A 21,996-nucleotide genomic window follows, 5' to 3' on the forward strand; every position below is an offset into this window, starting at 1 on the left:
TATATATATATATATATATATATATATATATATATATATATATATATATTTGAAGTAGCAATGATGCAGTAATTAACATATGAAATCTTATCGATTTTGGTAACTTAATTATGAGATTCCAAACTTTAATTTCTGCACGCAAGTCCCACAGCTCATGATTAAGGCCTCTATTATTGGACATTCATTAAATTTCAACGAATTTTTAGGTGAAATTTGACACATTTATTTACTTTAAAAAGAAAGTAAATTTCTAAATGTTCATCGACAGAGATGGACTCACTTTCATAATCAAGATATACGCTCTTTTCTTGTTTCCCCACTTCTTTACGACAAAGCTATCTCATCATTTGATTTTGGTACATTAGTACTTTAATAATTAATTTGTTAACGAGTTATCCATTATGTTCAAGTTTCTATATATGGTCTACATCCATTTCATTCGGAATTAAAAGGTTGGCCTAAGTAATAATGAGCAAAAAATTATTGACAAATTGAGCTAATCATAAAGTGGTACATACGCATCAATATATAAAAATAAACCTAACAACAGTGCAAAAGCATTATACATACATTTCATCCTAAAACCGAAAGGAAAAGGGGGGGAAAAAAGAAAGAAAAAGTAAGCAAGTAGGAAAAAAAAAAGTTGGGAACATTTTGTTTCATCTCTTTTTGACGTTGTCTCATTTTCATCAGTGTTACTTTTTTACTTTTGAAAAACTTGCCATGCAAGTGTTACAATTGGCAGCGTCACTTCTGTACTAGGACCCTCCCCTTTGGATCTGTACCTTCACTTATATTAATTAATCAATTTATAAAAAGTTAAAACGCAGCTTGAAGCTGAAGCTGAAAACACATTCATTATTAATCAATAAATAAACAAGATTTGAAAAAATAGGTACAGAAAGCAGGAACCCGTACACGGTCAATAGCAATAGCATAGGTATAGTGAGAATACGTATTTTACAGCAGATCGCAGAGGAGCTAGCCAAAATAACAGTAGTAATAACTGAAGGAGCCAGAGAACAAACAACCCTCTAAAGCCTTGAGCTACTCAACAGTCAACCTTAGTAGTTACTAGTTCGTGCTATTGTTCTCTTTTTTAAATCTGCCAAATATTAATTCAACATGGAAGCACAATAAATATATTCTTCGTATTTAACTTCTATTTTTACGGATTTAATTGAATCCTTGAAATGATATTTCTTTTTTAAATAGGTCTGTGCTTTTAATTGTAGGAACCTAATTAAAAAAGAAATAAAAATTTAAGTACCCAATTAAAAAAATGATTAGGGGCCTAATTGAAAATTTTGAAATAATTCAAGTACTTACTCACTCAAATTTTTCTCACGCTTTCAATATTCTTCTCAATACTTTGTAGAATGCTTGTGAATTCATTAATTTTAGGTTAAATTACTCATTTGATTTTTATAATTTCACGATTCGTACTTTTTAATTCTTATAGTTTGAAAGTGGTTTTTTTTAGTTTTTATAATTTACATTTTAATTCTCTTTTAGTTCCTATAGTTTAAAAGTGGTTTTTGTAGTTTTTATATTTTATATTTTAATTTTTTTTAGTCCTTATAGTTTAAAAGTGATTTTTTAGTTCCTATAATTTATATTTTAATTATCTTTTAGTCTTTACTACAAAAAAATATATAAAAATAATTAGCTATAAATTATCAATTATTTTTTATTATAAATTATTTTGCGATAAATTAGTTACGAATTACTTGTTAATATTTTTGTAATTAATTGTAATTGATAATATTACTCATATTTTGATGATAAAGATTAAAAGAAAATTAAAATATAAAGTATAGAGATTAAAAAGACCACTTTCAAACTATAGAGACTAAAAAAAAATTATAATGCAAATTATAAGAACTTAAAAAATCACTTTTAAATTAGAGAGACTAACAAAGAATTAAAATGTAAATTATAAGGATTAAAAAAATTACTTTAAAATTATAAAAACTAAAAGATACAAATAATAAAACTATAGGGATCAAATGAGTAATTAAAATATATGCATATGTCTACATTAGGTATTCTCATCTCTTGAGCTTAGTATTATTATTTTTGCAAGTTCTAAAGTTAGTATTCTTAAACTCTAAGTATCAGTCTTCCTCACTATTTCTAGTTTCTCCTTATAGGTTCTGTTTCAACACGAAAAATGATAAAATATAAAATAAGATTAATACTAATGTTATTAGTAACAGATTTTTTTTAAAACATATTGAATTTTACTAATCAGTATCGTTAAGATACGTTAAAGAATTAAAAAAAGCATTTATTTTGTAAAACTCATAAGAAATGTTAAAAAAAATTATAATAATATAATTTTTTATCTTTTAATAAAAATAATTTTATTTTAAATTATGGCAATGAGATTTTTTTACAAATACTATTATGGGGACAAAAGTAACAAATTATGCAGAGAATTGGGTTTTTTGACAGGCATAGTGTAGGTGTGGTAGTGTAGTGTAGTGTAGTGTATACTACAACACACGCATACTGAATAGTGAGTGATTCACTTCACATGCTACTAGATAGTTCAAATAATTTATTCATCATTAGGGTATGATTCAATCCTCGGTAGACGATCTGCACCCACGTGTCACGTCAATGTCGTGAATGAAGCCTTTCTCTGTCAGCCGTCAGATCTGCATGCCGTATGGAGAACGTCGAAAACGACCACTGAGGTGAAGCCCGTTTTGGAGCCCTTGTTTTCACCCATGCGTCGTCGTTTTATTCATTTTCTGTGAGGGCCCATCTCTAGCTGACACCTTGTGCCATCGAATTTTCATGCAATCAATTTAATGTTCAGTATTCATGTCAGACATCGTCCACCAAAATACTAATCAATTCAATATTTATAAATAAAAAGAACATTTCTTATATAGTTTTTTCATTTTATTTATCTTTTTGCTTTTGAGCAGAATGAATCAGATAGAGTTGCAGTTGATTTCACTTGGAACGTGCTCTGTAGTCCTAGCTTGCTGTGCATGAGAAAAGGCGAAAGACTTAGCATATTAATGGAAAGAAGCTAATTGGAAAGGCGATTTTTTAGGTTTAGGTATATTCGAGTAATTCTATATATCCATTCTCATATGGGTTAATTGGTGTGTATCATATGTGAATTAAATATGACGTACTATGGTATGACATGGATCTTTTCATCCATGGTCCCAAATTAATGACATGAATATATGATGGAGCTTCAACTCATAATACATTTTCCCCTTTTGTTTAAAAATAAATAAATATGATCTTCCTGACCAGAGTTAACATCTCGGTTTGATGTGAGACGTTACTGAATTGGGTTATGTATTTTCATAGCTATGTAGATTATCCAAATTACGCAATTGGTTAATTTAATGAATTATTATTATTATTATTATTATTATTATTATTATTATTATTTTGTTGTTGTTGTTGGCTTGAGTTTGAACTGACCAGTTTGAATTTGGCCAAATTAAACACATGAGTAACAGTAAGTGGCATGGACGTCTGTGTCACATCCCCTTCATTAGAATTAAGAAAGAGGGTTTAAGAGTATAATATTTTATTTTATTTTTTGAAGAGAAGAACGCTGCTCAAGTAACCTTAAAAGAAGAGAATAAAAAGTACACGAAATATATTACAAAAATTGTATATTTACAATGGATATCTCTTAACTATAATTAACTGGCTTAAAGAGACAACATTTGATTTTTATAAAAGATTTAAAGATTAATTACTTCATATTCTTTTTGTTCACTAAAATTAATATCTGTCAAGTTCTTACCTGCTCCCACCATATTAACTGGAGCAATATACATGATTTTTCTGTCCACTTATAATATTAGAGAAAATCCTATATGATATGAATAAAATATATGAAAATAAATGCTTCGAAACTACTGTAGTATAGTATGTAGCTTTGGTTAAGTAATTTTTTATACAGTTACGATTTTTTTGTACAAACATTTAAAGTTTTATTAATCATTGCAGGAAAAATTGAAAATAATTTTTTAAAAGGCAAAATGGGAACGATTGCAAATCATGGTTTAGAACTTTAACAAAGAGTGAAAATTTTAAATTTCTGGAATAATTTTTCTTTTTTATTTATTAAAAAGATAAAAATTACCATAATAATTTAAACAAAGTAATCATACATAAACTTGTATAAATTAAACGATTGAATCTAAAATTCACATTAACTTCAATTATAATTTTCTTTTCATTCAAAAATCGTGATCTACAAAGAGTTAGGCATATATATAGGGTTTTTTGACAGTGTAAGAGAATAAGGAAGTGGAACAGCGATGTATAGATACATGTGTTGATGCGAGCGACAACTAGAAGCAAGTTGATGTGGGAGAAAAGACAAAAGAGAGAAATTAACAAAAATTGAGGCTAGCGACGTGTTAGAATACAAGACGACGCATAATAAGGCGAAATTCTCGCGGGAGCCAAAGGCATCATTCTGTTGTTGCGTTTCAAGAGAGAGAGAGAGAGAATGTGGAAACATAACAAATAGCAACATAGTCATAGGTAGAGAACAAAGGGGATAAATAATATTAGAGGGAGAGAGAGTATGCATTTATGTCTTGAAGAAATCCTTCGCACGTGACAACGGAAGTGACATGTCAAAGAGTGAAAAAAGGAGTGGAAGTGGAATAATAATAACTTGTACAAATAAAAACAAGACATAGTAGTAGCTATTATAACTAGGGCATGGTCAAAGGCATGCATAAGAGAGGGGTGGGGTGAGTAACAATGAAGTAATGAATAATAAATAACTATTCGTTGAGTCAAGGAATTTAATATTTGAATTTTTTAATTAAAATATGAGATTTGATTTTCAATTTAAACCTGAAGAAGTTGTAACTAAGAATATCATTTTATTTTAAAATAGGTAAATCCAGTGGGAAAAGTTTAATCGCGTATACATTTGATAAAAAAATAATAATAATAAATAAGCAAAGTGAGTAATAAAAGGGGCTATTGAAATGGAAGGTAGGAAACAGAATTCACAACACAAGGAACGAGGCAAAATCATTTAGCAATCCATTGCTTTATGATTGACGCTTCTCTCTCTCTCTCTCTCTCTCCCTGTGACCACATTTTAGCATTGTGTTATTTCACATCTACGGGCAGTGCGGGCAAGAGAGAGAGAGAATCTCTCAAATGCGATGGTGACCATTCTTTCTTTCGGTAGTCCCCTCTCCCGTTCTATTCAACCCCAGTCCAGTCTTTTTCTGCCCAGCATTCAAGCCGGGCTACTTTATTTTTTTTCATTTTTTCTTCTTCTTCTTCCTCTTCAAGTACATGGGACACATCTTCTAGTTCATGGACCTTAATTTTTTTTTGGACTTACTATGATCATGGGTTGGGTCTTGTTAGCTTCAAATAAAAATAAAAATTAAACTAAGCAATTTTATTTTGATCGAGTTTGGTTGAAATTTATTAATAAAAATAGAATAAGCTTGATATTATGTGTTTATATTACGGCTGAAAGAATGCATGGAATTTAGTTTATTTAAAAGTAATAAATTTAATGTAACTTGATTTTTGTGTTTGTAGTTTTTTTACGTACAACAAAAAAGCAATAGAAGAGTAAATTTGAAATAAAATGATTTGTTGAACAAGCAAGAAGTCTAACTTTTCATGAGAAGTGAATCTCAATTTGGTATCCAGACGTCAAATCAAACACAACTAATAGTTATGGAAATGTTACATTTTGTTTCTTTTTTATTCAAAAAAATTACTCCATTCAAATAAAAATAAGGTTTAATTAGCTAGCTCTTGATGTGCTACTAATACGATGCATGCCATATATTGAAAAATAACTATCTTTGACAAAGAAAATATAACCCGAGTCGTCTCTATAAAAATTGAGCCGGACTACTTAGCTATTGGATTTTCTTAATTATTCAGCTATTCTCTTGTCAAAAGAAAAGACCTCAAATCAAGTTTAGCCATAAAGTTTTGACAGCTTATTTTAAAACCCAAACTAAAAGAGCAATCATATATACTTTGCTACGCCATTTTGTGGCCCATTTTATGTTCCGATCCATTTGGTTCTTTATTTTTTCTTCGGAGGTTCATTACCATTAATTTGATTATTCATATATCTTCCTCAAACAACCCTTAAATCACTTCACTAGGCTCAAAAAACGTCTCTAGAAATCAGAGACACTGAAACAGTGGAACATTTGGAAGATTAATTTCATTTCAAATTCAGTCTCACTTCTACTTTAAATAGTTCACTTCAAATTTGGGATATATTTATGTTTTAATTCATGTACTGATTTTATTTTTTTGTTTTGTTTTGCTGAGGATTGTTTCGGATTCGGCGCAGTTTCTTGATAATGTACAACTTCGTGAGTTTTGGCTTACTATTCTTGAATAAAAAATTTGACATAATTGAATCTATATGGAGTATACCATTAAAAGGGTATTGTTTCAAATATACTACTATCTCACAACGAATGTTTTATGTTAATTTTATACTAGAGAATTAATTATAATGTTCTGTAACACTAATATAATGTGAATTAATAATGGCTACCTTTGAATGATAATGGTGGCGAGTGTGGTATTCGTTAAAGTTGAGGGGTAGGTGGTGACGGAAGTTGTCAGGGGCCAGAGTCAGTATGACTTTATCTTTATCCCAAAGAGTCTGAACTGTGAATCATTCATTCATAATTACTTCCTTTTAATGCTTTTGGCCTTAGCAGGATGTGACGTTTGCTGAAACATTTTATCTCTGTTGTGCGACAACAATCACAACAATGCTTTGCCATGTAATATATAGCAATCCACTTTTCCTCTCTTTATAATTTTTTTTATATATATATACACCTACATCATGCATGTGGACCACTTATTCTTCTTCTTATATTATTATTGTTCTTAAGTAACAGACTGACTAAAGAGAAGAGAACCCTAAGTTCATGAGAGCAAGATTTCAAAAGGAATTCAGACATGCATGCCAGTGGCTTTGTGGAGTGTGGACCATTCAAAATTGAAAAGACAAAAAAAAAATAAAAATGATCCATTTTATCAATATCTTTTATTAACTTTTACACAGTACAATATTTTCTTAATCTTCTTATTGTTATGTGTCACGCCTACGGTGACTTGCTGGCTTTTGTTTTTTAATGTACATGGTTATGCGTATTTAATTTTTTTCCCATCTTATAACATCTCCTTTGGATCCATCAATTTTTTTGCAGTCTCTGTTTGTTGTCTATTATGTGACTAATATAATTCAGTATGGTTGACTCGCATGCCAAAAACTTAATAAATTTTGGTCAGCATTGCAGTGACACCGTAGACGTAGAATGGGTCCAGTGTGTCAATAATGTAATGTGCCATTAATTAAAAACAGACGTATGTGTACGCGACAACCATTTATTTAAAACACATACAATTTATAATTGACCCATTCATTACCTACATGCATAATGGGAAATATCTCTACTGAAGATAATGTGTTGGCTTGTCTGCAAATATATACTGTATATATTACATGTGTTAATCAGATAGGTCTTCTCAATTTTGTTGGTTAAGGGCTTTCCAAATTCCAATTGTGGTAATCTATTATAATGTGACATTATTTCGAAATAAAATTTAAAAAATAATTGGACTGACATAACAAGCATGGAGTAAACAATTCAAAGACTAAATCAACAAAAGTAAGGTGACAACAAGTGTCAAGCAAAAAATTCAAAGGGGAGAATAACTATAAAATTATTTTTTATCACCTTTAATTTATTTTATATAATAGATTCCTGTACTTGTGTTCAAATTTACAAACTATCTTTGTATTTATAATTTTTATAAACTTCCCTTATGCAGTCACATTGCTTACAATAATAATGCGATTCATAAAATGGAATCTCAACCTCCAACACAAAATTGTGGTCTAGACAGAGAAATCCATTGAGCCCAACAATCACAGCCCAACCTCTTGTAGATATTTATAGGCAATTACTATTTCCACTTCCCCTCTTTATTAATACACTTCCCTTTTCTTTTTATTTCCTTAAAATACCCTTGTAAATATACACTCCTCCCTCACATTCTTCAGGAAAAGGTATGCCTTACCCATGCCACCCAACATTACAATGAGACACATAGCATAAAAGCCAACAATGCTCTTTACAAGTGTTGCACCCCCCTCTGTAATCAAAATATTTATTTTTTTGACAATGTTAATTCACTCCCCCCTCCCCCCACCCCCCAACCAGACGTTCCTATTCGGATATTCCTAAGAATTCTCAAAAACCAAATGAAATGTAAGTGTATTAAATTGGCACACATGAATTTTTCCGCTTGCCCTTGATAATGTGATATTGAAACGTGTTGGCCTAATCCTCCAAAATCTCACACAATATGCACAAGTATCCTACATATCTGACCAAAAATTTATAATTATTAAACCTATTATTACAACTACACCAAACATGGTATTGGTTCCAAGTGCCAAGCATACAAAGAAACATTGAAGGAGGAGACATGGGAATTTCTTTGATTGATTTGACATTTAGGGTTTCGTGAAATCAATTTAGAACAAGATTGACTATTGAAGCTTCACAGGATTGAGATTTTCTTCAACATAACTCTTGTAAATGTTGAGATGCTTGGTAGGGTTCTAGGCACACAAGGCAAAATTGGGAGTATGGTGTAATTGGTAAATTTGCAGATAAAGGGAGTGTGCTTTTCAAAAGAGCGTGACGGAGAAAGTGATGAAGGAGAAGTGTGCATTTACAATGGCAATTTGGAAAAATAAAAAGAAAAGGGGAGTGTATTAGTAAAGAGGAAAAGTGGAAACAACAATTACCTATTCATATAGGGCTCGTGTGAAACAAGGAAACCCCTGCAAAAAGGCACGTGTTTGGGCCCAAAGAAAAAGGCATGTATATGTTTTGGCAAAAAAACAAATGCCAGGAATGTTACAATTAAAAGCATGTATGGTTATAAGTTGAAGTAGTTTTGGAGAATAAACTCATTTTTGTATCATGTTTAGTTACCTCCAAAAGTGTGTTTGCAATGAAAATTTTGTCTTAAAATTCAGTTTTACAAAAGAAAGATTTGAGTTCTTTTTGCTAACTTAAGTTTAATTTAAACTTTAAGTTTGCAAATTTAAATCCAAACATGCACACAAGATATCATGATTATCATGATTATAGTATCCCAGAAAAAAAAAAGTAGATGATTATCACTAAAACAAAGTAAAAAGAATATTTTGGGCATGACAATCAAAAGAAAACGATATAATGAAAAAAGATTAGGGGAAATGGATTTGAAAAATCAAATAAAAATATTGGAAACTCAGTTAATATAATGGTTTAGGAGGTATATTTCTTATCTGAAATAATCAATTCCAAATCTGAACCAGAAAATAAATTTATCATAATTAATAATATTGAATAAACTAGCCCATTAAAAACATTAAATAAACTGTAGAATATTTTTATATTCTTGAGTCAAATTGTTAACACGTACTCAGCAAGACTTATGCTCCTGTTTTCAAAAACATGAGAAAAATCAATGTATTTAATTAAATTTTAGTCACCTTTTCCTCTTATGAATTGATTTAGAAGACAATCTTGATGAGCAAAATTTTGGTAAACCATTAATTTATCTATTATATAGTATACGATCCAAATAAAGGTTTAGAGATAAAGAAATATAAATAATGAAATAAAATGTTTTAGATATGTGAAGTGTCCAAATGAAGAAAGAAGCAAGAAATTGGGTTACTCGGAGCAGCCCAAGTCCAAGGAACCACATAAGCAAAAACGAAGGCATCATAGTATCATATTGTTATCTGAAATGGCAACTGTTCCTGCTCGTCTCTGTTATCTCTCCACAAACCCCACAACCAGAAACCTCAACTTCTCAGTTTTAAAACCAAATGTGTTGTCACTGCGTTCATTCTCTCTTCCTCAAAAACACTATCTTCGTCTCCGTCCCTGCAAGTGTTCCTCCACCGCCCCCGTGTCCACCACCACCTACGAGGTAACATCAATACCTTCCTTCTCTTTCTTCCAACACAAACAAAACCAAAATATCTAAATAATTAAATTGAAATTTTAAGAAAATGGGTAATTAGTTGACTAGGACCTAATGATGGATAAATATGTCTCACGAGTTGTTAATAGTGTCATGAAGTTATTGAAATGTCTAATGGTTGTTAGCTTTGCCTTACAAGTAGTTAAAGAATAAAATGAATATGATTGTATACAATTATCAGTCTTTACTTTTGGCGCTAATGCTTGAATATACTTCACAAATGGTTAAGGGCCTCTTTAAGAGAAGAAAAATGAAATGAACTTCTCAATAAGCTAAAATGAGTTCTCCATATGGAGAACTCATTTTAGCTTATTGAGAAGTTCATTTCATTTTTTTCTTCCCCTAGAAGTGCTTCTAGAGAAACTTACCCGAACAGGCCCTTATAGTGTCTAAGGTTGTTGAAATGTTTAATGATGATTAATTGTCCGAGTGGACACTTTTTTTTCTTGTGTGGAAATACACTTCTTTTTATATCTGATACTAGCTAGTTATCAAATTCGACATGCAGTTTTCTGATGGTTCTTCGGAGGTGGAGTTAAGATTAAACATAGGAGGTTTGGATGTCCGAAGCTCCAGAGATATATTGGTTGATACAAATGATACCTCTTTAGCTATCAGAGTGTTGCGGCCAGGATCTCCCATCACACTCATAGAAACTAATCCTCTTTTTGATAGGGTTAAATCCTCCGAAACAATATGGTTGGTTTCTGCACTTGAAAGTACTTGGAAAAAATTTGGCTCTAGTCTTTGGCTTCTTAGTGATTTGTCTGATTTGGACAGGTATATAGATGATGATCAACTTGTTGTGAACTTCAAGAAACAGGACCCAGATTTGAAATGGCCTGACATCATGGAGTCCTGGGAATCACTTACTGCAGGATCTCCACAACTTTTACAAGGGACATCCATCTATCTTGTTGGTGATTCAACCGAAATCAATCAAAAAGTGGCTCAAGAGCTAGCAACTGGTCTTGGGTATCTTGAGTCCATTTGTGATTTTAATTATCAATATGAATCTTCTGCCCAATAACATATGAATCTTGTTTCCAGTTTCGCATATATTAGTTACCACTTTTGAGAAAGATCTTTTCCTGCTGCATGTCCAGCTCTAGATGTATTCAAAATTGTACAAACTTAAATCACATTTTACAGAGACATTATAATATCAAGGGATGATGCACTTTAATGTTAGATGATTGGTTTGTAACTTTCATCATGGCTTATAAAATTTAGTGCTTGGTATCCTTCTCAGGTACACTCCACTGAGCACGAAAGAGTTACTGGAATTATATACTAAGCAGACTGTGGATTCATGTGAGTGTGATTGCTTTTCCTTGCTTTTCATTAACAAAGCTTTTCTTTTTTTCGTCTGTGTTGCAGGTTTCTGACAAGTATGTAATTGAGACAGTTTCTGTATACTAATATTCTAATACTATGTATCGTCATTGGCATTAACATCTTAAATACTACTAATGGAGCTCTAGGATCAATCTTAGGATTGCCTCCATTGGTGTCTTGCAAAATAAGATTCCATTAATTTTAGGTACACCTCACTTCAATGGGCGAAACTGAAAGTTGAAACTAAAGGAATATGCCAATTCTTCTTCTTAGCATATGAACAGTCAGCATCGTATGGAAGCTGCTGAGATCTGATAGTGCCAGTTTGTAGCCATTTTGTTACTTTCATTGACACATCTGTTACAAAGGGAGAAAATAATGTCTTTTTTCCCCATAATTTTGTGATTGAAAATGCTGCATTTGTTTGAAGCTTCAGTTGTCTTCTATCACATTTCATATATAAATTCACCATATCCTTGCACACTGTCTTTCTCCCTTTTCCCTCCATTATTCTTGCTGCAATTTATGTTTTGTTGTCAACTGACAGTTTTCTTTAGTCAAACCCTCTCCCCTCCCTGAAAGATACTACGATTGTGGTGCATATTATTTTAATATCAGTGGAGATGAATGCAACAAATGCATGCATCAGAGTATTTGGAGTGACCTAAATGTTATATTTTGCAGTGTATTAACAAGTGTAATGAATTCCAGGGCTGCTCGCTGAAGGCTCTGACTCAGTAGCAGAAGCAGAAAGTGCTGTACTTGAAAGCATAAGTAGGTAAGTCAATGGTTTCATTTCATTTTCTGAATCATTTTGTTATGGGGAACTAACAGATATTATCTGCTGCATCTGAGTGGTTTGCCAGTCATGCTAGGGCTGTAGTTGCAACATTAGGAGGGCAACACAGTGCTGCTGGAAGAGCTGGTAAATGGCAACATCTTTATGCAGGATTTACTGTCTGGTTGTCAAAGACTGAAGCACTAGGTAATTTCTGTTAATCAATCTGGGTTGCCTTTTACAGGATATTTGTCTTCATTCCAACCTTGCTTTGAACCTTCAAATTTATTCTTGACTTGGAATTAAAAAAGATTTAGAGTTACCTGAGCCTTGACTTAAGTCATTCAGAAACTTTTACTACTATGGGTGGGGAATTTAGGAGGGGAACTGGGGGAAGGAGAAGTTTCAAATAAATCTCACCTTGTTTGGGAATTTTTTATAATGAGGAAGGTAAGTGGGAGATTACAATATGTAACTTCCCTTACTAATTTTTATAAACATCTTAATCCACCAATTTGGAGAACTTTGGAGGATTTTTATTATACAAAGGGAAGGAAACTTATTGATCCTCCCTCCCCCTTCTTTTTCTTCCCCACACTTACCCAACATACATATGTCCTTGCATGGTTGCTTCTGCATTTTGTTTTCAGTTTAAATGATTTGGAAAGCTTGAAATACAGATGAAGATTCTGCAAGGCTGGAGACCCATAAAAACGTCAAAGATGGCATAATTTCATACACAAATGCAGATGTAGTTGTTAAGCTACAGGGCTGGGATCCTGCTTATGCCAAAAGTGTGGCACAAGCATGTTTAAGTGCCCTAAAACAGTTAATCCAGTCAGACAAGAAACTTCCAGGTACTTTTCCTACTTGTATAGTGGGTTCAATGCTCTCAGGTTGATTAAATCCATTCATTAGTTGTTTCATTTCAGTGATCAAAATTTTTAGAGTAGAAGGTCACTTCAATATTTCTGATTCGTGGACTGCTACCCCGGACAACTGCTTTTCAACGAGATTAGGATGTTATTTCATGGGGATAAAATGGAAAGACTGAAATAGGAAGGTTTAAGATGAGGAGTGCATCAGGTCAATGAGTATCCTTCCTTTAGAGGGAAGGAACAAAAATGGAGGTGAAATGACTAAGGGGGCTTTTTACAAGTGGAAAGGAGGGGATTTTAGATTGAAAATGGGAAACTTGAACATTTTTTATTAGCCCATGATTGACTTCATCTCTATCATCTTTCAGGTAAAAAAAGCCTCTACATAAGATTGGGATGTCGGGGTGATTGGCCAAACATCAAACCCCCTGGTTGGGATCCATCAAGTGAAGGTAACACAACTCTTGGTACACAGTTATGATGCTTGAAATTAGTGAGTAACATGTAATTTGTTTATACAAGTTTTTCTACCACAAATGTAATATAAGAGACAGCTTCATTGATGTTATTCTACTCAGCAAAACCAAAAGCTCCGTAGTTTGACAACTAAGTGATGGATGCTGTAACATAATTAAGGACTTGTTGGTCACAAAACTGGTCATACAACCTTTTGAACTGCTGTGGACTGTTTCGATTAAAGGAATGGCGGGAAAAGTAGCCAAATGATGATTGGCTGAAGGGTAGACAGATTTTCTGTCTTGTTGGAAGAGACAAGGAGTTTGCGGCTGATATAAAATGTGATTAGCCGTTCAATATGTAATGATGACAAAATTCAACATCTCACTCCTTTAAATGGGATTTTACGGACCAGTATCCTTAAAATATTGGTTAAATAACTAAAAAAATGTATTTATTATGAAAATTATAAAAGAACATAAAAAAGTCACAAGCAGCTTAATTTTATGCATTTTAATAGAAAGTTTCTAATTTTTAGTTCTTTAACCATGCTCTAAGGCAATTGGTTAACATCTCTAACAAATGCAACCCAAATGTATGTATGATTGATTTTCTGGTCTATCATCTCGTCTAATGCAAAAGTCTAATAGAATCAAAGTGAAGGTAAAAGAATCACATTTTTCTTTTAAGTAAATTGTAATTTTGGTCACTTCACTAAAATGTCCAATTTTAGGCTTTTAATAAATTTTACTTGAATTTGCCATTCCTAATTGTTAAAGTTGTTATAATCAAGTCTTCCAAATTGTTTTGTTCTATGTAAAGTCGTCATTTTGTTATAATTGGGGGGATTTAGATGGAATGATAGGAAATTATTTGAAAAATTCAAAAGACACAAATTGATAAATTCTAAAGAACTTTGTAGAATGTAAATTTAGGGTTTCAATTCAATCTGTCTTTAAGTAAAATATAATTTGTAACTTAAATAAAAAAAGGATTTAAAATTATTTAGATAATTCAATTTATGAAAATTTTAAGAAAAATAAGAATTTAAAAGGTTTTTATTGTAAGAATTTAAAAAATTAGAGACTAAATTTGAAAAAACAATATTAGATTAATTAATAAAAACTAACAAGTCGTTACTAACTGGTTTTGATCTTCTCAAGCAAGATCTAATATTCGAACTGAGTTTGATTTTCTCAAGCAAGATGTAGCATTTTTTTACTAAAGATGATTAATTAAGTTTTTCTAAAAAAAGATTAATTAATAAAAATTAGTAAATTTTGATTTCCATCTTTGTATTTTTTCGTCCTGCCAAAATCTAAAACCAATGCTTGTTATCGCTACTCTAGCAAATCTGATGATCATTATCTTTATAAAATAAAGGTAAGTTTCATTTTATCCACATAAAAATCATTATTTTCGTCTTGTTAAAATCCAAAATGAATGCTTATTTCGAGACCACAGTCCACATCCCCGCCAATCATAATAGATGCCCAGGCCTAAAAAGAGATCAAGATCAAGTTTCTTTAACTTATTTTACAAACACGGGGAAATCCAAGAAGAAACTTTTGGTAGTCATTTTCCAACATTGGTTTTGTGAGTACACCTACTAGATTTCTTAAATTTTCTACAAGATTGGAGTAAAATTTCCCTATGCTTCAAAACACCATTACCACCACAAGAAGTTCAATACACCAAATCCACAATACAAAGTGATTTCATTTTGAAAATTAGAGTGGAAAAAAAAGGAATATCCAAATTCAGGTTTTTACTATAAAATCCAACATAAACAAGAGGATTGATTGACAGGTCACCTGATCACGAACAGTTCAAACTAAACTCTAATATAGTTCTAGTTGCATGTATGTCTCAAGTCCAAATAAAGATGGCAAAAGGAAATGAAAAAGATAGTTTGCCTAAGAGATAACAATATCACAACTTCATTTTGATTTATCCAGCAAAAAGTTGACATTAATTGACTCCAAGGAGAAAGATCTCCACCTCACAGAAATACAGCCTCAGACTTCCTTCTTGATTGAGCCTTTCAATTCACCACCGGAAGGTATCTGCAAGCAGCCAGTTAAACAGTTTTGAGGTACACCCACATAGCAAAAACAAGCACAACATTTCCACGTAGCCTAACCTAATATACTTAACAAGTGATTTCTTTGGAGGTATAACCACAGTTGAAGACCAATCACAAGATTTCAAAGCCAAATTAATTTTAAAAAAGATCCATACCTTGAACTGAAGATTTGTTATTGTAGTTCTCAACAGACCATCTCCAACTATTAACCTCAGCATCTTCACAAAATCATCCCGCGATATATGCTTTGACTGAATAAGAACAGAACAGCATGAAATATTAGTGGTATTTCATCAATCAAGGCCGGAAAGCATAGAGTGGAGCTATTGTACATACCCTGAATTGTTCATAATATATTTTGATTACATCCATACCCTTGGGAGGAACCTGATTTCTGATAGCATCAAGAAGCAAAGGAAAAGGCATCCAAGGGGATTTTGGAACTTTTGGGGTGCTAGCAACCATACTAGGAGCTTTTCCCTGAGGAGGTTAGCCCACAATCCAAAATTATATGGGTAATGCTCTATATATAAGAAATAAAGCTAAACAATACAGGATTTAACACCATAACAGTTTTCAAAAGTATGATAAAACCCTAAAAGTGGTATGTTTTTCCTTTAAAAACACTAAACTTAGCATTTTTCTTGCAGCCATAGAACAGACCTGAGCCCGAAAATAGTGTATGCGGGAACTAAAATTCACAGCAGTGAAAACAACAATCTTCCGGCCCTTAATCACCACCTTATAACTCTTAGACTACCTTATATGACCAAAGCCTCAAGAAACATTCAATTACTCTATAAGGAATATCAAATGATGCCAACTGCTTTTGTTCTTTCAGAATAGATCAACCAGTCAGTTTTTACCATATCAAGAGAAAAATTAAAACAAGATTTTGGAAATATAAGGTAAAAAACCACAGTTAAAAAATAGTTATTAGCATTAAAAACCTGGGGAACCATGAGATGCAAAACTCAAATATCAAATAACTTACATTATCTACTGTAGAAGATTCTGAATGTAACAAGCCATGAGGACCCTGACAGGCTGAATTAACCCCAGAAACATTCTTACCCTCACTTCCACAAAAATGACCTGTAAAAATGCATCTTGAATAAATGATCAGAAAGAAAGAATCATATTTATACAGCTAAGCAGCAGAAACCACTGGCTGTTTCAATGAACCAGAGTGAAATGATTAATCTAATGAATGTAAGATAGACCCTCAAGGAGATATCAACAATCTGTGGATGAAACACTGTTTCCTAATACTAACATCTTATAAAACTTTTCCATCACAATGGAAAGAAAGAACCATGGATATAAATTAGTTTGTCTTTTGCTCAACCCATTGAAAAGTAATTACACGACATTAAGATGTACAACTTATTTTTGCCAGGAAAACACACAAGAATAGTAAAACAGGAAAAAAAGAAAAATATATCACCTTCAGCATCAGATGAGACTTTGAAGCTAACAACGAATTCCGGATAGATGTGGGTGTTCATGTTCATATTCCACACCACATAGTATCGTGGACATTCAATGGAATCTACCCCATTATCATATTCACAACTACTGGGATGAAACTGACCAGTGCCAGGCTGGAGAATCTCCATGTTCCCCATTATTACGCGACAAAGGGCCAAGTGTCGAACCCCGTTTTCGTCAACATCACAATAACGCACACTGTACATATGGCAAAATTAATCCTTCTCTAAGCATTCGAACAGAAAAATCTAAAGTAACATAATAAATTTTTTTTAAAAATAATATTAGAACACAAGTTAAAACAGCAAAAAAAAACTGTACTTTGTAGTAAAAAGACAAAAAAAACAATCACAGAAATAATAAGTAGAAAACAATTAAGAATAACAAGAAAAGATGCTCATCATTCCACCCTCTAAGTAAAAGTTATGCAGCATAAACTTATTAGAGAGTATTACAGCAGTTAAAACTTAAAAATGACACAAGTACAGGACAAGGATAAAACAAACGGCTAAAATCAGAACTACAGTAATATTGGATAGGAAAATGGTCAAATTTTTAAAGAAGAAAATCCTACCACATAAACACAATATATTAGTCTTTTATCAAAACTAACCTGGCGTCAGGGCAAGTAACAGCAGCAAGATGAACACCAATGCCATATGTGCACTTTGATCCAGATAATCCATAATGACTTAGTCCATAGTTCATCATTGTAGATAGTTCTCCTTTAGAAGAAGCAAGCCAAGCATACCGAATGTTAGCTTCCCCATGATTCTTTTTGGTAAGTTCAGCTTGCTTCTGGAACAGCTCCCATCGTGCTTGCATTGACGCACCTGAGCATTGGTAAATCTCAACTATGTCAGAATCAGTACTGCCAAAACTACTCATTCCCTTAAGAAACATCTTTTGTACAGAATTCAGATCCAATATTCCATATACTGATTCAGTATAAGCATCTAAACCTATGTCTTGATGTTGCTGAATGTCTTCACCAACATTTCCACAGTCCTTTTTGTTAATGCTATCTTCAACTTCTACATCATATTGACAGCAGTTTTGTTTAGTATCAATTTGAATACCCTTAACTAGAGCATTGGACTCCCCACTGCACTCACTCAACCTGGATTGATCCACACCATTTATTTCAACTTCTAAATGTAATTTTATTTCGTTAGATGCATATGAGTCCGGACTTCTTCCACATTCCTGTTTGCTCAAATTATAAGGTTTTTCATCAGAAGCAGCATAGATTTCGGGGAAAAAACAGCACCCTGCCTCATCAATCAAAGCTATAGGTTGTTGCAAGCCAGTTTTAAGGTCCACCTTATGCAGATGTAAAAAATCAAACAAAAGATGATACCCATTTGATTCTATCTCCACAGCTGCCTTCTTGACTTCAAGATCCTTCTTAACCAAGTCAACAACATCCTTTGGAAAGTCCAACCATTCCCCATTCTCATAGAACATCAAACGCTCCAGTCTCCCACTCTTTTTATAATTCAAAAAACGCCTAGCTAAGGACCGTCCAATATGAGGACCAGCATTTGTCAGCCTGTTTCTATATCCACCCAATCTCATGCGTTTGACAGCCCTGCTTGTTTGTGACGTAAGAGATGACCAATGCCCTAACATTGGTTGCGAAGCTCCACTTAAATGTGCAGCATATCGGGTCGCTCGCTTGCGCTTCAGATTGAGTGCAACCCTATCCAATGCCTTTGCGATTTTTGCTTCCATTTCTATCAACTAGCCCAATATCTATAAGCACTCTTAAATATAAAAGCTCAGGTGCAGAAGTTAAATAGAAGCCTAGACCTTGAGCAGTTTCAAAGAAACTGTGGTGGCAATGGTGAAGACCATAACATCCAGAATATTTGGCAATCCCTGGATATTAAAACTTTTGAGAATATTGAATGAATACATAGGATAATGGACACATAATTATAAAGTTAACAAATAAAGAATAAGGGATTAATCAATAAAAGCATTCCCTGCATAACAAAATAAGTAATCTGAATTCTGAAACAGTTGCAAAAGTGACATGCTGCAAAAGTACCATCTCCAACAAGATTAAGAAAAATGGAGCATTGAACTTATAAAATATACTACAAGAGTGGTCAACATCCAAAACACAGTATATTAATTAAACTCAAAAGTTTTTAAATATCAACAAATTCAATTACAAGATAATGCTAATTCATTCTAAGCTAAATTTATCCAATTTTAAATCAAATATTTCTCCAGTATTTTTAATGTTGATGTCAATGGATCTTTAGGAGACCAAAAATTGCAAAACCCCAAGGAAAATGCAAGTTTGAAAGATGTATAAAACGTTATAATATAGCTCAAAAAGATTGATTAATACAAAACCCCAAAACTATTTATATTTGGTTTACATACATACAAAGATCAGCCAAATCTTTACCAAAGCATAAATAGCATTGAGGTCTAGACCTATTAAAAGGTCACATGCTAGTCATGTGACTACTTAAGGTAATACATAGAAGACATTCTAAACTCAACAGAACAGAATGGAACAGATGACATAAATATTGACTGTTCTAGAAATTTACATATCTGCAGAAAGTCGTTTATCTTATTAGAGTTAGTTCTACCCAAAATGTAGATAGGCAATTCAAATTAATAGATTTTTAACATAGTAATTCCAATCCCAGTTGAAGTTTACATCTCAATAGTCTAATGATGTCAAATAGGAACTGAAATATGAATAGACCCAAAAATGAATTCTTTGTAATTGCAAGTTTGCAACTCAGCAGTTTCTCCAGAAAAGTGGTTCATAAACCAATAAACCATGCATGCTTTTAACTAAATCACAAAATCCAATTAGAACAACAAGAAAACTAATATTAACCCTAATATATTGAATGTACAACAAACCATAAATAGATAATTGAGGAATAAAAAGCAATAATAACAATTCCAAGAGGATCCCAGTTTTATTATTTAAAATTCTCAACAACACAGTCCAAATAAACTCATAAAAATGACTGAACATGTTTTCTATAGCATCAGCAGTCTAACTAACCAAATCCCTGGCTTCAACTCTACCTATTCTCACTGAAAGGCCTTTGAAATAAACACCTAACAACTGAGCTGTCTTGCTTACAATTGCCACAGAAGCTTTAGTTCATTTATACTGCACACTCGTAGCAAAAGTTATGCAGGAGATGGCATGACAACGGGGCAGGGCAGGGACGATTATGATATCCCCCGTCCCGCTCCCCAACATTATACCCGTCCCCGATCCCCGATTGGGCTATAATTTTATACCTATCTTTGTCCCTGTTCGGGGTCGGGTATTCCCACTCAGTCCCCATTCCAGCCACTATATGTAGTTTTATTGATGAAGTTTAGGAAAAATGAAGTGCCACCGAGTGGAAAATTAAGAAAGCAGTATGCAACGGGCAATTTCTTTATCATCCACAGTATAAATTGAGCAATCTCACACATTAACCTAGGTAACAGGTTGATACGGATAAACTTTTTTCTTTTACCAATTATAAACAGATAAACATCAAGAAATTCACAAATCAAACAAACTTCAGAAATACCATGAAATTGATCAAAGGCACGAATATAAATAAATTTATGCATACCCAGCACTGCATTTAGAGTTCATACTGTACATGCTTTTCCCTGGAAACAGCTCAGCTCCTGATGACAGAATTTAACTGAATAAAAATTCTTTAAAAAAAAAAACACTGCATAATTATAACCACAACCAAAGACACCGTATCAAAAATCAACAAATAAAACACTCCCCACTCCAAAAAAAATAGATAAATAAAACTCTATCAATATCACTTCTAAAAGCAAAGTCAGCTTAAAAAAAATACAAATAAACAGAAAATCGTTCCAAACAGCAAAAACAAGCAAACCCAATCCCGATCTACTAAATCTAAGCCCCAAATCGCAAAGTCAAACGGACACAAAAAGAGGAAAGTCCTAAACACTGGCAGATGTTAAAATTCTGAAACGAAAAGCACATGGAAAAATCGAGATAAGCTTTAGAAATTACCTGAGTCCAGAAACACGAAAAACAACAGAATTACCTATTTAACATACAACTTTTTCAACCTCTTTTTTTTTTGCCTTTTTCTTATTTCTATATTCAATTCCCCTGGTGCATAGGGGGAATAGGGTTTCTATATACACCGCTCTTCGCTGAAAGCGAAAAACCCCAACTGGAAGGATCGGCGAATTGTAGGGTTAGGTAAAAACCACGCCTGAAAAAGGACTGATAATGGAGGCGTTACCCCTAGATTCTGCCTGCAATTTCTCGCTACTCCTTTTCCAAGTAAACACACGCAAGATTCACACTAGGGATTTGATATGCTCACCCGCAGTCACCTATTACTTTTTGTCACAGGCTCCGTCTTATTGGACCGTGGTTGCGCGCTGACTTACCGTGTGTGCTGTCACGTTTTTTTTTCTTTTTCTGATTTCTTGCTTCTCAATTTTCCCATCCCGTCCATATCTTCTCTTCCTTCTGGACTCTTTTTTCTTTTTTTTTTATTATAAATATAATAGTATAATTTTTTCCCTTCTTTTTAAAGAGATACATGTGTTTTCTTTGATGATGAGCAGTTTGACTAAATAAATGTATTTTTATGGAGTAATTATTTATCAAAAGATAAGACAGATAAGTGTTGTTAATATATATTCAATTGTTTTTTTCTTTTCCGAGCATTTTTTTTCTTATTAGATGAAATTTATATGAATTTTACTAATTTAATAATAAGATTGTAGCAAAAAAAATTTAATAGTAATACCTACTTATAGGAAAATGAAACTCAAATATTCATTAGAATTCAGGTGAATTTCATTAACCATAAGAGCTTAGAAATATAATGTTAAAAAAGCAATGAGTTTATAACACTCAC

General features: G+C 32.6%; 2 protein-coding genes across 3 annotated transcripts; one reads left to right on the forward strand and one right to left on the reverse strand.

Annotated features, from left to right (window-relative positions):
- Positions 1–9,734: 9,734 nt before the first annotated feature.
- On the forward strand, positions 9,735–13,716 carry LOC100816906 (probable inactive shikimate kinase like 2, chloroplastic). The gene is made up of 8 exons (XM_003517622.5): positions 9,735–10,014; positions 10,577–10,767; positions 10,849–11,043; positions 11,321–11,382; positions 12,118–12,184; positions 12,273–12,391; positions 12,865–13,041; positions 13,431–13,716. Exons 1-8 carry the CDS (start codon positions 9,829–9,831, stop codon positions 13,541–13,543), a joined length of 1,110 nt encoding a protein of 369 aa, XP_003517670.1. The 5' UTR covers positions 9,735–9,828; the 3' UTR covers positions 13,544–13,716.
- A 1,553-nt stretch (positions 13,717–15,269) lies between these two features.
- Positions 15,270–21,460, reverse strand: LOC100800707 (inactive poly [ADP-ribose] polymerase RCD1). 2 transcript variants are annotated; one of them, XM_014766525.3, is made up of 9 exons: positions 21,132–21,430; positions 20,710–20,767; positions 18,908–18,976; positions 17,709–18,831; positions 17,052–17,293; positions 16,599–16,699; positions 15,941–16,084; positions 15,760–15,855; positions 15,270–15,584 (listed from the first exon to the last, which is right to left on the reverse strand). In XM_014766525.3, exons 4-9 carry the CDS (start codon positions 18,827–18,829, stop codon positions 15,537–15,539), a joined length of 1,752 nt encoding a protein of 583 aa, XP_014622011.1. In that variant the 5' UTR covers positions 18,830–18,831; positions 18,908–18,976; positions 20,710–20,767; positions 21,132–21,430; the 3' UTR covers positions 15,270–15,536. The 2 variants fall into 2 exon arrangements, with proteins under 2 accessions (XP_014622011.1, XP_003516978.1); XM_003516930.5 differs by having other exon boundaries at positions 17,709–18,976; positions 21,132–21,460.
- Between the last annotated feature and the right edge of the window lie 536 nt (positions 21,461–21,996).

The sequence above is a fragment of the Glycine max genome, chromosome 1, assembly GCF_000004515.6.
Source record: "Glycine max cultivar Williams 82 chromosome 1, Glycine_max_v4.0, whole genome shotgun sequence".
Lineage (NCBI taxonomy): Eukaryota > Viridiplantae > Streptophyta > Magnoliopsida > Fabales > Fabaceae > Glycine > Glycine max.